The sequence below is a fragment of the Mustela nigripes genome, chromosome 2, assembly GCF_022355385.1.
Source record: "Mustela nigripes isolate SB6536 chromosome 2, MUSNIG.SB6536, whole genome shotgun sequence".
Lineage (NCBI taxonomy): Eukaryota > Metazoa > Chordata > Mammalia > Carnivora > Mustelidae > Mustela > Mustela nigripes.
This window is the reverse complement of record NC_081558.1, coordinates 105,606,278-105,622,859: the sequence shown is the minus strand read 5'-3', so window position 1 is coordinate 105,622,859 and position 16,582 is coordinate 105,606,278. Positions and strand designations below refer to the sequence as shown.

At 41.6% G+C, this 16,582-nt stretch overlaps 1 protein-coding gene across 4 annotated transcripts in view; it reads right to left on the bottom strand.

The window, feature by feature from the left end:
• The window catches only part of FGF12 (fibroblast growth factor 12), a 574,557-nt gene that overhangs the window by 370,127 nt on the left and 187,848 nt on the right, over positions 1-16,582 (bottom strand). The window contains exon 1 of one of the 4 annotated variants that reach the window (XM_059391274.1): positions 15,735-16,319. The exons of 2 other annotated variants lie outside the window; for them this stretch is intronic. In XM_059391274.1, coding sequence (XP_059247257.1) covers positions 15,735-15,825 — 91 coding nt within the window. In that variant the 5' untranslated portion in view covers positions 15,826-16,319. Of the gene's footprint in view, positions 1-15,264; positions 15,287-15,734; positions 16,320-16,582 lie in introns of those variants that run through there. One more of the 4 variants, XM_059391277.1, reaches the window with a different exon arrangement.

Below are 16,582 nucleotides of genomic sequence, written 5' to 3'. Positions count from 1 at the left end.
GAATCAAAGTGTTTCTAATCACAAAGTGTGAGAACCAGGCACTTCCATTCACAGCCCTGTAGGAAAACCATATAGGCTCCAAAAACCACTAGCAGCTTCCATTCACTAATGCTAATGGCATGCTTAGGAGAGAAATCCCAAAACAAGAAAAGCCAAAGCTAAGCGATTAAAGATTTATAAAAAGTCAAATTCAGGGGCTCGGGTGGTTAAGCAGCTGACTCTTGATTTTGGTTCAGGTCATGATCTCAGGGGTCTGGGACTGAGCCTCGCATCAGGTTCTGCCCTCAGTGGGGAGTCTGCTTGGGGATCCTCCCTCTCCTTCTACCCCTTCCCCTGCTCATGTATGCTCTCTTTCTCTCTCTCTCAAATAAATATATATATTTTTTAAAAATGTCAACACTTACAGCCCCATCTTCTGCCACTCCAAGTCAATGGACTCCTGACACCACTGTAAATACATGGTGTCACCTAAAACGAAAGTTCCCAAATCTAGGTCTAAACCACAGTCAAGCTTTTTAAAAATATGAGTACATGGGACCTTTCTGGTCTAGTCTAGCGTAAAACAATCTTTCTGTGGTCACTGCTGTTGTCGTTATTGTTGTTTTTAAAGGAGTCTAATGTGGCTAGGATGTAGCTGGCCCAAGCCTGGAGTTTGTTAACAAGGGGAAGCCACTTCCTCTTGCATTATCCCCAACTCTCCTGCGGCAACAGCCTTCCCTTTTCTAGTCAATCCTTCTCATCAGCATGGGCCATAATATTTCTCATAAAAATGGTGTTCCCTGATCTCACATTCCCTTCATTTGCCTATATAACTTGACTGCAAAACTCCTGCAAACATTTTTTTATAATCATCGTCTCTATGATCTCTACTTCTGGTCTCTTGAGCCCATTCGAATCAGACTTTCACAGCCATGTTTCCATTGAAACCGCTCGCCCAGGTGAGCAGTGTCCCCCCACATTTCCCAATCTGAGGATCCATTCTCAGGCTGCTAACTACAGATCACCTGGCTGGTCCTTCCTTCTTCACTTAACTCCTGCTGTCACACTCTTTGAATTGTCTCCACTCCTCAAGATTCTCTTTTGGATTCTCTTTGGTAACTTTGACTTCTAATGGCTCGATGTAGGAGAACCTCAGGGTTATTCCTTCAATCTATTCTTTTTCATATCAACACTCGCCCCTTACGTGACTGAATACAGTCCTGGGGTTCTGAATACCACCCACATGCTGATGGCTCCCATTTCCTATCTCTGGCCATGGACTCCACTAACTTCCAGGCTTTCTTCTTTCCACTCAATGCCTCTCCTCTAATTCTAGGTCCTACAGAAGGAAAACAGACCACTTGAGTCGATCCTTCAAAGCAGTTCTGTCCTCCTCCACTGCCCATCTCGGTCAAAGATCTCTCTCTCTGCCTCGCTGCTCAGGTAAAATTACTTGAGCCACCTTGGACTTCTCTTCTTCTCTCAATCAATTAGCAAATCCTGTCAGCTCTACCTCAAAATACATCCAAAATCAGACCAAGTCTTACCACCTAACACATTATGACTCTATTCCAAGCGTCTCACCAGAAATACTGTAATAGCCTCCTAAATAGTCTCCCTGATACAGTCTATTTTCATACTGCAGCCAGAGTGATCTATTTAAAATGTAAATGGCTTATCACACCCCTGTTCAAAACTCTTTCACGACTTCCCATAATCCTCAAAATAAATTCCAAAATATTTGTCACAGCCCACAAGGCCAGGAACAATCTCCTTTTCTACCGTTCACCTCACTCTGCTCCGGCCACCCTGCTCTTCTTGCTCCACTTTGACCACGTCCAGGCTCCTCCTGCTTCAGGACCTTTGCCCCTGCTGTTCCTTCCAGCGAGAGCGCATTCTCCTTCAGTACTTGCAGGCTTGCTCCCTCGAAAAGCCATTCCCTCAGAGAAGACAGCCGCTATCTCTAACGAGACCTTCCTTCACTCTCTATCCCCTTAATACATTTCTTTCTCGTTATAGCACTTCCCACCATCTGACATTATATTAAATGCATGCCAGTTGTTTATTTATTTATTAGTTTACTTCTGCACTAGAAAGTAAGCTCTTAAAATAGACATTGTTTTGCTCACCACCGAATCCCCAGCAGTTAGAACAGTACCTGGTGAAGAGGAGACCATCCATAAACGACCGAAAGAATGAAGGAAAGAACGAGCAAATTTAGCCTGAAACACATGCTCTTCCTTGGCCCCACGCCTCAGTGCATATTTTCCCCTTTACCCAAAATGCCCTTCCTCATCATTTCCTATGCGATGTGGATGCCTATTTATTCTTTAAAATGCAACTTGGGTAGCATATTCCCCTGAAGCCTTCCCAGATAAGCCTCTCTGACTACACACACACACACACACACACACACACACACACACACACATCACTGAGCAGAGGGAGCTGCTCTCATCTCTCTCTGCATCCAAGATAAATTGTTCCTACCTTAGGACTAGCACCTCCCCTTAAATATGTCTTCTTCATATCTTTTTTCTCTTAGATCTTTTTTCCCTTGCCATACTGTGAACTCCTTAGGGCAGGAGTTGCTGTATCTCTATTTGCCCCTGCCAAACACATACTAGGAACCCACTTGTGCTAAAATACATCTGGCTGCCAGTGCTCACATGAGTTTTTACTATCTCCTTCTGCTTGTGCTGTTATTTTTATTAGAAGCTGCTGTTCATTAACGTGATTAATACACCTAAAAGTAGCTCATTTGTTCTCTCTGCCTCAGAGACAAAAGTGCCTGCAGATCCCAGAAATTAAACTCTAATACAGTTTAGATTTGTTCCTCATTGACTAAGAACTAAGCAATGTAAGCCTTCAATAACAGAACTTCGCCTGCCTGTTGGAGAACATTTCCATAGGCAGGGCAAGATTCCAGTTATTAATCATTAGCAAAGAGAATTTAAAGTAAGCTTAAATCAGCAAAATGCCCTAACCTTTATCATGTTGTCCTACTTCGCAATGCAGAAGGAAAGGGTTCGATACCAGGGTTTGGAAGAGCACCGTCTTTGAGCAGCATTATACTAGGGTACACCACAAAACTTGGTGTGTTACAGGATGAGATAGCTGTTGGAAGGTATGACCCTTATTCCAAAGAAGCTATACATTTCATGTTGATATAAGTGGTTTCGGCCAAGTTTCTTCTGTCTCTCCAAGACAATGTAAAATGAAGCTTTATTTTATCTGCAACATAGCCTTGTGTCATAAATGTATCCAACACAATAACCATAGTAATAATAAATAAGTTAGAGCTGTATTGTGCCTTTTAGATTTTTCCAGTTTGCATGCACCCTGTTTCATCTGATCTTCAAATGTTGCTTTGATGGAGGCAAGAATGATTATACCCATCTTACAGATGAGGATTTTGAGGCTCACAAAGGTTAAAAAATTTTGCCTAAGGTCAAGAAATGAGTGAGTAAAAGAAAGAGACTCCAAATTAGCATCTAAATACCAAGAATACTAAGAGTAGAGCATCCAAAGATCCAGCCACTCTACAGAGACATGCGGCTCTGAACAACCACCTCAAGTCTGCTGGGCCTGTTTCCTCATCAGCCAAACAAAAACCTGTGTATCCAGTTCCTACAGCTGTTGCTAGGACCCAGATATCCTGATCCTACATTTGGAATCATTTATGCTCCATGCATAATATAATAATTGGTCCCTCCTCGTTAGAAGATTACAACACCGGAGTGATGTTTGTTTCCTAACATCTGGGTTGTGAGAATGACAGCAAGGTTCATTAAAGCCACAAAGTCTGGCCATGCCAAAAAGCTTCGTGAGGTGGGGAGAGCAATCCAAACAAAGGCTCATTTCAGTTTTAGTGCCTGCTTTAGAAACGCCTTTCCATGGTTCCAAGAAAGCCAGCTCTCTTCAGCTGGGAGGAAGGAGCGAAGGAGGGCCAGGGGGCGGGGGACGCAGCACTGACGCCGTCTGAGGTCACTGGACAAGCTCCGCTGCATCTAGTCTTTCACTGGTCTTTCGTCTGAAACATCCAGAGGGATGCGCTTCAGCGTCACAGGCTCATTCTAACATCCAGCTCAACCAGGAGTCACTTCCTCTCAGTTGAAAAGGTGAGGTGACTAAGTGCACCGACGTGCAATTCTGGAGAGGGGAGGGGACGGTATAGCCGACCACCAAAGGGAAATGGAACTGGACTTCACACCATTCAGAAGCTGTTCCTGCAGCCCCACCGATGCCAGAAAACCAGCTCCCCCAGGGGATAAGGCAATTCTTCAGCACACGCCACACCATCCTTTGATGACAGCCCACTGTGCAGCAGCGGCAGCCAGGAGACCATCACATCTTACTGACTCACTAACTTCTCCAGCTTAGGTAAAGAACTGTAGTTCTTCCCATTCAGCCCCACTCAATGCCTAATTCCCTCTGACAGGAAGCCAACACTGGACAGGGTTTTTTTCCCAGTTAGCACGGTGCTAGATGTAAACAATCAAGGAATACTAGCCAAGCAAGACTGCTCTTCATGCTATGAACTGATACACATTCCCAAATAAACATACTAGATAATAAAATATTTATATGGTACTCAATGTCTGATTATTCTAGATGCTTCATATATATTAATTTTAATTCATTTTACTTCTCACCACATCTGTGAAAGGTACATGTGAGTACCAGTTTACACAGGAGGACACTGAAAGCTCTGTTGGGGGCGGGGAGCAGGAAGTGAAAAAACGTCCAGAGTCACACCCCTGGTCAAGGCAGAGTCAGATCAAACCCAGGCAAAGTTGGCTCTACAGTCTGGACTCTGCGCTCCTGCAGAAGACTCCCCCACACCAGGCTATATGTTTCTGAGCTTGATAAATTTGCATTAACAGAGGTGGATTTCAAAAACACAAAACTGAGTGAAAAAATAAGATGCAAAGAGGTAAATACAGTTCAAGACCATTTATATGTGGGGTGCCTGGGTGGCTCGGTGGTTTAAAGCCTCTGCCTTCGGCTCAGGTCATGATCCCCGGGTCCTGGGATCGAGCCCCATGTGGGGCTCTCTGCTCAGCGGGGAGCTTGCTTCCTCCTCTCTCTCTCTCTGCCTGCCTCTTTGCCTACTTGTGATCTCTGTCAAATAAATAAATAAAATGTGTTTTTTTTTTAAAAAGACCACTTATATGAATTTTAGAAACCCTCAAAACAATATCATACATGATACATAAATCATACTGGAGGGACACATACTGAAGTCAATTTAGTTTCACTCCTGAGAGAGGAAACACTCTGGAATGGAGAGAGGGACATTCTAGGAAATATTAACTTTATCAATAATAATTTGACCTCTTTATTTTAAAAAATCTGAACTATATAAGGCATAATGTGAACAATTTGTTCATTCTGATCTTAGGTATATTAGTGTGTGTCATATTAATCTCTGTTCATTTCTGTATTTTCACTTTAAAAACAAACTACATATATTTTCTCCCCTGTTCCTTCTTTGCCCTCCCAAAGGCCAAAGCCATGAACATCATTTCCAGTTGAGGTAATGGAATCCATACTGTACTGCATTTTAGAAAACAAAATTGTAACGATGATTCACTCAGGCTAGTTGCCTAATGTTAACTATAGCTACATATTCCCAGTTTAGAGTGGTAAAAACGAAATGAACAACCACTCTATTCAACTAAAACTTAAACTGAGCACATGCAAAGAATTGTGTCAGCAAATAGTAATTATCAGAGAACATAACCTAAAAACAAAACCCACTGGGGAGAATTTTTCTCTGCTACAATCATAGCAGTCCTTTCTAGCGTAACTACAATGGTAACTACGAATGACACACTATAGACACTGTTAATAACTGGGACTATTTATGCTCATGTATTCTCCCTCTTATTCAAGTATGAGTTATCTTAAAGCAGGGTTCATGCAAGCCCACTGCCGGACTCATAGTGTGGGTCTCTGTAAATGTTGGCTGAATCAATCTATATATGAAGTGATGTTCCATAATATCTTTGCTCTGACCAACTTAAAATCTTCAACTCTTCAAGCAAAAGGGTAGGTGATGAGGCTGAATGTTAAAATTCTTATACCAGACGAATAACATTTTGGGAGAATGTTAGTAATTTTTGCCCCATAGGATAAAAATTACAATTTCCCTTAATCATAGAAATTCCTCTATCTTCAGAGACCGTACTTTTAGAGGCTTTCTCATTATACTAATGCAAGTCAGTTTCCTAGTTTCTGATGCTATAAAACCTCTCCAACCACTGTAGCATATTTTCCCATCTAAGATATTAAGTATTTTGTTTAGTAATTTAGATTTGATATATTTGGAGCAGAAACAAGTTCGTACAGAATCTTCCCCTCCATTTAGGCTTCTCTGTTGGAAAATCCTTGTTTAATCTCAGTAGGTTTATTTGTCCCAAGAGTTTGTGGAAGAGATCCTACCAAGAAGAACATGCCACACTAAGCTCTTCTACCATCTACTTTGAAAGAAAGATGGAGGAAAGGTACAATGCTTCCTGGCTCATACACTTAGCATTCCTCATCCAGTAATATTTAAAATGGAATGACACAAACATTTAGAAATGTACTAACTACCACGATTGCTTTTTGTAAGCCAGGAGCGATCAAACCATACTCTGCTGGGAGTGACTATTTCCCCCAAAGGGCATGGATGCTCTACTTCCAGTCATCCTATGATGGGAAAGGCAATGAACCTTGGAATGGGAATAGGAATAACCTCACTGCCTCTCTGGAACCTGAAGCAGCAGTTCCTAATTCTGGGGGAAACAGAAGACATCCATTGTGCAGAAATAGGCTGGAGTTGCAGAGAGATGAACAAGAGACTCTTTTAGAGAAGGACAAGTCCCATGAGCTCCAGGGGCAGTGACAGCTTGTATTTGTCTTTACACTTCCATTTTTCTGCACTGGTGCTGAAACCTCTGCTTTCCTTGGACATCAGCATATGATTCTGAAGACCCACAGTCTGGTTTTCCTTAAGACTTGAAAAGGAGAGTGACAAAGCTCTTGTATTCTAGCACAGACTTGTGGAATGTGTAAATACTCTTTTAGTTTTTCCTAGAAATTACTTGGCAAGAGAAAACTCAGCCAAGGAATGGAAAGTCAGCAATCTACCAAATGACACTTGATGTGAGGACTTGAAAACCAAAGTCAATTTATGTTTTAGTCCTGAGCAACTTGGGAATTTTTTCACTTACACTGGTCCTACAATGTTAAAATTTAACATAACTTTTGTGACCTCCTGTCTTGATGGCGTAAATAATCTATGTACACAAGAGAGAAATGAAACTGGAGTAGTATGAACTATTAAGAAAAATATTAGTGCTACCATGATTAATTCCAGAAATTCAGTTATCAAAAGTCACTTAGAAGAATATTATCCAAATTACCTGCTACAGCCAAATTACTCCACTAATACCATTTTACACTTGTTACTATCAATGAAATAAAATTCACAATTATTCCTAATGCTGTGGATATTATGGTGATTATTTGCTTTCAGGAAATAAACAGAGATCTTCACAAATCTCTACTTTTATTATAAAAGGAACACATTTTCATAATTCAAATAATACACAAATATGTAATGCACAAAGCAAGTGTCTGCCATCAAACTCCCTAAAGGTAACTGACATTAACAATATGGAATGCATTTAATCAAAGATACACACGCACACACACAGAGTCACATAAAGAAACACATACACACAATCGCATGAGACAGAGAATAAATATATATAAACACATAAATCTTCACTTGGAGTAGTTTGCTAATCTGTATTATGTAACTATAAAAAGGAATCCTGCCTAACACACACTTAAGTTTGGGAGCCAAAAGGCCAAAAGTCATTATTGAGCTCCTCCAATTTTTTACTATGGCGGTTTTAGAAAATGCAGCACCAACTTTTCTCTCTGTTTCTCACCATTTCCAGGTCATCCTCACGCTGTCTGTGAACACAGGACTGTCATCAGATTGTCACAGAACACTGTTGTCTGGAATTCATGATCTCAGTTCATCATCTGGCTTCAGCCTTTGGGTAGCTACATGAACTATCTCCAGTCAATGAGCTACATACTGAGGACTACAACAGACTGTGGGGAAGGAATTCATCGCTATCATTTTGAAAATGGCTTCAGAAAGATTTGAACTATGCTATCTACTCACAAGTTCCTTAGTGCCAAGGTCAGACACTGAGCCAACACGGCGATTCACAGATTCCCAAGTTGCTCCAAGTCAAGCAAATAATTAGTGCTTTTGAGAACCATCCCGCTAGCAACAACACCCCTCCCCTCAAAAAAGAGACTCATTTTGTGCCACTAAGTTTTATTTAAAGACCATGCAATCGAATCCCAGCTGGCTTCATTGAAGCAGCAACGTAAGCAATCAGTGACACCAACTGCAATGCTATCGTTTCTATAAACAGTAATGAGTGGAGGGGGTAGGACAGTACTAGAAGCTTATGTATCAACAAGAAAGATCATTACAGCAAGAGAGATTGTCTTGGCAGATTCACAGCATCTTTCTGATTGGCACCTTAGGAAATGCAAATGTCCCACAACATTTAATGGCGTAGAAGAAATATTCGGCCATGGCATTCCTAACATTGTGCAATAAGAATAATAAGACCTAAAGATAGCAATTTCATACACGAAATAATACAAAGGAAATCTTCATCATCCTAACATACTCCATGGAAACTGAAAAAATTGATCCATAAGTACTCCCTGGATGTCCCTTTCTACCTCTGATACCAGAGCACAGAACTTGGTTTCTTAGAAGCTGGGATATTGTACCCGACTACAAATAAATGGATTCATGCTGAAGTTGGGGCAGAGGAGATATATAACATAGATAACTCGGCAGGATGGCTGAAAATGAACAAGGCCGGGTAGGCTTGAATTGAGTTGTTGGGTAATGACTTTTCAAAAAACATGCTTTTTTTTTTATATCTGTAGCTTATTTTTATATAAACACATTCTTCTGGCAAAATATCCAGAAATACTACTCCTTTCCATTAAAGCCCCCATCTGCCCCATACCAGTACCACGTTTCGAACTTCTAAATGCTTTTCAAGTGCAGGGAGATTAACATGAATCCCAGGCAGAACTGTTTTTCCTTCCTTGCAGTGATTTTGCCATAGAGCATGGACTCAGATGAGAGGCTATTAAACTGAAACTGACTGAGGCTCCCTGGTTCTCCGTGTTGGGCCCATATCCTCTCCAGCCTAGCAGCATACTTCTTGCTTGTATTGGGCGTGGATTTATCTATTTCACCTTCCTGGGTCTTGAGTGCCTAACAGAGAATCTTGCACGCCACCAGTCCTCGAGGAATGTTTGCTAAATTAAAAAAGGGTAACTCCTGATGTCAGAGACATGTTTAACTTTCTATCCTGAGATGGAGAAGGAAGGGAGGGTGAAAAATTGTCAAGGGCTAGTTGGCATGACTCAAGCATCCTGGGCTTTGGGGAAAAGTCTGGCTTCCCTCCCATCTCTTGCTGTGCTAACCTTGAGCTGGGCAAATGGTTGTGGGTCCCTGCCCTAGATGAGAGCATTCAGCTCAATCCCTTTACCATAGAGTACTGCCCTGGTTTTCTCCCATGCACACAGCTCTCAATTTATAAGCTGGGAGAAGAAAAACAATTTTATTTGGATTGCTCCTTGCAGTAGAGATATGAGCTGCCATGTTGTCTTAGTTTTTCAGGTATTGTAGCTAGGTCTCCCTTTTCAGGATATGCTTGAAGACATCAAAAGGTAGTTTCTACATCTCAGGGTATATAGTAAAGAGCCCTGGTGTTCTTAGAACCCTTGAAATTAAATTACAATATGAAATTAAATTACAATATGAAAGAATATTCTCAAACATCAGTGGAACTTCAGTACTTCATTCTTATTTTGGGGGGAAAGATAACTATCATTTAAGAAACAAGGACCCGCTATGCTCCAGATGTGCTAACTTCAAAGAAGGATGACAAAAGCACATACTTTGGGATGCTAAACTAATTACTCCAAGATTTTGACAGAAAACCAATACATCTGTTGTTTATATCCTACAGTTGAGATCATAGAGAAACTGGAAAGAACCTTAAACAGAGCCCAAATACCTACCATTAAATTGTATTATTTTAAACGGTCCAACTCTATCAATCAGGATAGGCCAGATAACAAATAGTCTTAAAGATCTAAGCTCCTAGGGGCACCTGGGTGGCTCAGTGGGTTAAAGCCTCTGCCTTCAGCTCAGGTCATGATCCCAGAGTCCTGGGATGGAGCCTGCGGTGGGCTCTCTGCTCAGCGGGGAGCCTGCTTCCTTTCCTCTCTCTCTGCCTGTCTCTGTGCCTTCTTATGATCTCTGTCAAATAAATAAATAAGATATTAAAAAAAAAATCTAAGCTCCTTATTAAAAGACTTTAACCTCTCATTAGAGCTAACTGTCCATCATGAGTCACACAGTAGGGCTCATTTACTACAGACACTCAGGGACAGAGGCTGATGGAGCCACCCCCGCTTTGAACATCATCAGAAGGCGAAAGCCCGAAGTGAGTTGTGCCCTGGCTGTTCGAGTATCCACATAGAAGTGAGGTGTTGCCATTTCTGCCCATAACTCATTTGCTCATGAAGTCACATGGCCACACCTAACTTCAAGAGAATGGGGTAATGCCATCTTCCAATGTGTCCAAGAGGAAAACCCAAAATACTGGGTGAAAAGTGGTAAGATCTACTACATTTGCACATGGTGGACACTTAGCAAATAGTTTTTAAAAATACTACTATTCACCGACCTGTATTCCTGAAGCAAATAATACCTTATATGTCAATTTAAAAATACTAATACTAATAAAAAAACTAATAACAAGCATTAACTTGAATTTTGTGACATTAACACTGAAAATATCAAGTAAAACAACAAAAATCCCTTTGAAAATGAACACCATAAGAAAGTGATAGATGTCCTGTGTGTTACTAATTCTTACTCAGTTTAGCTATCGAAGCAACATTGAAATACTGAAGAATTTTAAGATTGTGATATAAAAAAAAACAGCTCAAAGATTCTACAACAAAGATAATTGCCATGTATAAATCATCAATTATTCTCTAATGAAGTTTTCCAAGATTAAATAAATGAAGGCAGTTACATACTGAAATCAGCCATGTTTCAAAATTAAAATGATGTAAACAACTGAATACATGTCTTCAAAAGGTAAATTTCATCATTTGCTTTTGATGAAGTAGATTTCTGAAGATTGAATTTGAATCTAAAATAGCCTCAATTTATAAATACATTATTTTCATTTGTTCCAAATTTGGATGTTACTTATATCCTTGAAGAAAAAGAGAAGAGATTCAAGGACTCTATACTCAGGAGTAAAGCAGAGAGGAACAGACAACAACTGTGTAATGCTATCTTTGTAGAGGATCCCTTCCTGGGAAATGGGCTTAAATCAATAACCACTTTGCAACCAAATTCTTTCTTGGGATCACTTGAGTATCTTGTAGAGTAGTTAAAGCCTAAATTCCTTAGGCACACACTAGCTGATGAAAAACTGAGTATAAGTTGGCAATTTTAATTTAGAGGGTAGTACTATACTTGAAAGTAAGAGTGTGACTGGGTTTTAGATATGTGTGTTCATCACGATTGATAAATTATTTTGGCCTGGACTGTTTCAAGGCCACATAAAGGCAACTTGATGTGATTGTACAAGTCAGTCTCTAGACATGTGGTAATCCTCCATGCTACCAGTCTGAGAAACCCCTACCTGACTGAATACCACAGGACAGTTATGTCCGTATACAGAAAGAGGAGAGGAACACCTGGGTGGTCCAGTCAGTTAAATGTCTGCCTTTAACGCAGGTCCCCAGGGTCCTGGGATGGAGCCCTGCATGGGGCTCCCTGCTCAGCAGGAAGCCTCCTTCTCCCTCTGCCACCACCCCTCACCCCGCTTGTGTTCCCTCTCTCACTATGTCTCTCTCTCTGTCAAAGAAATAAAATTCTTTAAATAAATAAATAAATAAATGGAAAGAGGAGAGCACAAGGGCTGATTTTCTAGAATCGCTTAGGGTCATAAGACAAGCACAATGCTTCCCCCTCTCTCCTTGTACATGTATGCACACACACAAGCACACACACCTGTGTTACTACTATTGTAGGGACCCACTACCATAAGTGCTACCATCCTCTGTCACGTTAATACCTAAGGCAGCTTTCTCTGGAGCCTGATTGTTAGTGCAAAAATCCTTCTTTAACTGATCTTTCCTACCAAAGCGGTAAGAAACCTATAACTTTAACACCCTTCTTTAATAAAAATGCTTCTGCTTTCCTCCAAGCTAGATCTTGAGAGGAAAAGGAGCAGACAATAAAGCTATTGTTTTAATCTAGACTCTTCTTTGATCTTATGTTCTTAGTAAAGGTCCCTAATCTAGAGAAAAATGAACTTGATTCACTCTCTTAGAACCAAGAAATTAGCATTTTCCAGGTTAATGGAAGGGTCTTATACTCTGAGAAGAATTGTTCAGAATTTTAAAATTCTTAACTTTCCTTCAATAGATAGGCTCCACATGTGAGAAAAAAAAATCATTCATTTTGAGAAATGGATAAAAGAAAAGAAAAGAAAAAAAGATCATAAGATACCAGGAATAACCATAAACAACACACTTAACTTTTGTCTAAGATTTACTTATCTGAGAGAGAGAGAGCAGAGGCAGAGGAAGAGAGAAAAAGAATGTCAACTAGACTCCACGGTGAGTGGGGACCCAATATGGGACTCAATCCCAGGACTCTTGAGATCATGACCTGAGCCTAAATGAAGAGTCAGTCAGTCTCTTAATCAACTGAGCCACCAGGTGCCTCTAAGATTGTTTTCTGTTTGATAGCTCACACTATCTCCATCCTACTGAAGTAAGAAGGATTTATAAACTAATATAATGGATAAATTAGATATTAATATTTGATATTGTAGAGGAAAGACAAGAACAATAAAACATTTTACTTATACTAAGAAGCTCAAAAGTTAGTAATGATTATTTTGCATTTAACTCCATTTATTTAATAAAACCTAAAGAAAATATTGAAATGCTTACTAATTACAAAAATTTCAGCAATCCATTAGAAGACTCTCTTAACCTCTTAAAACAAATTATGTCACTTCTCCCCTCGATTTCCCTCGATTGTAAAATAGCAGGGAAGAAGCAGCTGGTATAACATTCTAACACAGTTCAAAATATTATTATACTTCTCTTTAGGTAGGTTGAAAAATAATAAAATTGGACATTCCAGCTTTATTCTTAAAAATGTGCTCCATGACAATGTATCTGATGTCTTCACCTCATTTTGTATTCATATACTGGGAATAACAGCATTTCACACAGAATTGCTATGATGTCATGCTAATGGTACAAGTTACATGAATGGAATCATGTTAAAATGGAACACAAAAATAATAATATCTAAAATATACTGAGCACATTATATATGGAAGACTCAAAGTTCTCAAAATGATGACTGGCATATAGTTAGAGCTCAACATATCTTTAACCATTAGCAATTCATTTAATCTTTACCACAATGTAAGAAATAAGTACTATTACCATGGTAATTAACATGTATGTATAAATTGAGGAATAACAAAGTCATGTATGTTGTCCCAAATCATAAGCTGAGGAAGGCCACAATCAAACAAAAGCAATGTAGTTCCCAGAAATAATCTCTTAGTAATGCTATATATTACCTCTGGCTGTGGAAAGGGTATGAAGGAAACTTAATCTTCATTACTTGTGACCATACCATTTTACAAGAATTCCCCTAGAGTGATCATCCTCTAAAATACCAACCATCCCACTAAGTAAAAAAGCATATATAAAAATAAAGTACAATGTTGTTCAAAGGACTGCATGTTAAATCTAGGATTAAACAAGATACAGGAACCAGGCTAGAGCTATTATTTCCACTTTTTTTCAAATAAAAATACTAAAGATCCTTAGTAATTTTATTGAGACTCCTTTATAACTAGGTCTTCTGACTCTAAGTCCCATGATTTTGCAACAACTTATGCTGCCCCATCACATATAACTTCTACTTGGATTTGTTAATATATGAGAGACTGACTCTGCATGCAAATTAATGTGTTACCTAATTTTACATGGGGTAGACCCCTATCTTTATTACACACCATACCTAAACTTCTTTCAAATCTAGGAAACATATATCCAAGTTGCAATCTATTCATGTTTTATTTAATGTAGACAAGGAAGATTGAAATAATTATCAACATACATCTCAGTTGACTTCCTGAAATATGTATTTTCAAAATACAAAACCATAACATCAAACGCATTAATTCAGAATATAGAAGTTGGATATCTTTTAGCACTAATAAATATGGCGGCAAAAAAAGACTGTGTAAATAATCTTATGAATTGAGCAAAAGTAAAAATAAAACATCTCATTGCTGATTTCATTTCAAAAGTGTATTCTCGTATTTCACATATAGTTAAATTACCTAATTAGTTCTTTTAAAATAGTTTTACTTTTCGTTCAGAGTGGTGAGTAATCAGAGAGTCAAAGTTTTAGAAAAATAATGAATGATATCTATATATACTCTAATCTTTCCAAAATATAATCTTCATAGCTCTAGAACAGGGTGAAAATAGGTATGTATCCAAATGAATCAGCTCCCCCAGAATAGCAACTGAAGTTTTATTTAAACATGAAACCTATTATAATATTGTTAAAATGTTGACTACTAAAGTTACGTGCAATTTATGAACAAAATAAATATTTTACAAAGAGACACTTACTTAGACATACTAGAGGAACCTTTCCCTCTCCTCACACCGCTCCCCTCTCCATTTTGGAAAGAGAAAACCAAGACACAAAAATGGGATTAGCCCTTGCAAGGTTAATAGACTTAATCACTTTAAAGGAAACTTACACCTTAAAAAAGAGAGGGAGATGCACAACACAAAGTGGCGAAACAGCACCGCATATGGCTTCAGCAGAAAAGAATTTCACTTTCTTGATTTTAGTTTAGGGTTTTGTTTTGTTTTGTTTTCATTTAAATTTTTAATTTCGCAGGTCATTAAAAGGGCCTGATTTTCTTTATTTCCCTCACTGGACCTTTCCTGAGGGACCCGGTTGGTTAAACCCAATACTAATTGGGACTTTCCTGTTCCAGCACCGAGGACAGAAATTGCTTATCTCCAGGGCGAAGCTACTCTCTGCGGAGGGCCAGAAGTCTACTTCTCTGACCAAGGAAGAAAAAGAAAAGATACCTGGCTCGCCAGCCACTTGTTTAAAAGTCCCCTCTCCTGCCGAACGCACCAGCAACTTCTCAAGAGCAGACACTGAGCAACTCCAAGTCGCACGCCGCCCTTACAAGTCACAAGGAGAGAGCCGCGAGGAAGTGCGAAAGCAGGTCACTTTTTTATCAGCACCCCTCTGAAAGAGACCCGCGATTCCAGTTCAGGCGCTGCGCGAGAGCTAGAGCGTTCTACAAAGCGCAGATGGCTTCAGGGATTGGGGCGGGGGGGACAAAAAATACCCAACCAAACAAACAAAAAAACACCCCCGAAGACAGAACGGGCGGCGGGGCCATTCTCTCGCCCCAGTGGGGAATGCCTTCCTCCTACCGCTGACAGCGCAGAATAAAGGAGAGGGAGGCGCAGGGAGCCAGGAGGAGGAAGGGGTGGGGGCATGGGGGCATCTGCAGCGTCCTGGGGCTCAGGAAAGAACATTTTCTCACCACTTAGGCTGTTGCTGGACCTCAGGCTCCTTCCACAGAGACACTGCAGCATATGCACTCCTTTCTTCAAAGAAAGCTCAAGAATCTTCATGGAGAGGCGCGTGTGTGGGGTTCGTTAACTCCCCGCCCACCTCCGCTAATTGTCCAACCAAACGGCGGCCTGTCTTCGGCAGCCGGGTCCCGAGTCCATTGTGCGCGCGTCCCAGGTGGACAGGGAGCCGGGGCGCGGGGCAGGAGCGCGGCGGGCGCCGCGGCCCGGCAGGGAGCGAGGAGGAAGTGCCGCTCCGCTGGGGGCAGCCCCGGGGGAGCCGGCAACGCGGCCACACCCCAGTAAGCTCGAACGGGACTCTTTGGGACTTCCCGAAGGAAGCTGCAGGGCCGCGGGCGGGAGGGTGAGTGGACGCGCCACGCGAGGGACGTCGCCGTGGGTCGGTGCCCCTTTCCAGGGGCCGGCGCCCGGAGGGACGAGAACAGGGTCCCGAGCCGGCCCTGGCCCTCTAGATCTGGCGGCGAGCCCGCGGCGTCCTCCCGTCCAGTGCCCCCACCGTGCAGGGTTGCGGGGCGCCGAAAAGGGCTCCGCGGGGCCCGGCGGAGCTAGTCCGGAAGGCAGCGCTCCCGCGGGCTGCGCGCCTGCCGAGGGCGACTCCGGCGTGGGAATCCGGCGGAAGGGAAGCGCCCGCAGGAAGGGCTGGACCCTGGAGGCTGCGGAGCGTCAGAAGCGACTCCAGGGAACCGGGGCGGGGGGGGGGGGGGGGGGGGGGGGGGGGGGTGGGGGGCCAGGGCCGGCTCGGGACCCTGTTCTCGGCGCTCCGGGCGCCGGCGCCCCGCAAGGGGCGCCCCCCCACGGC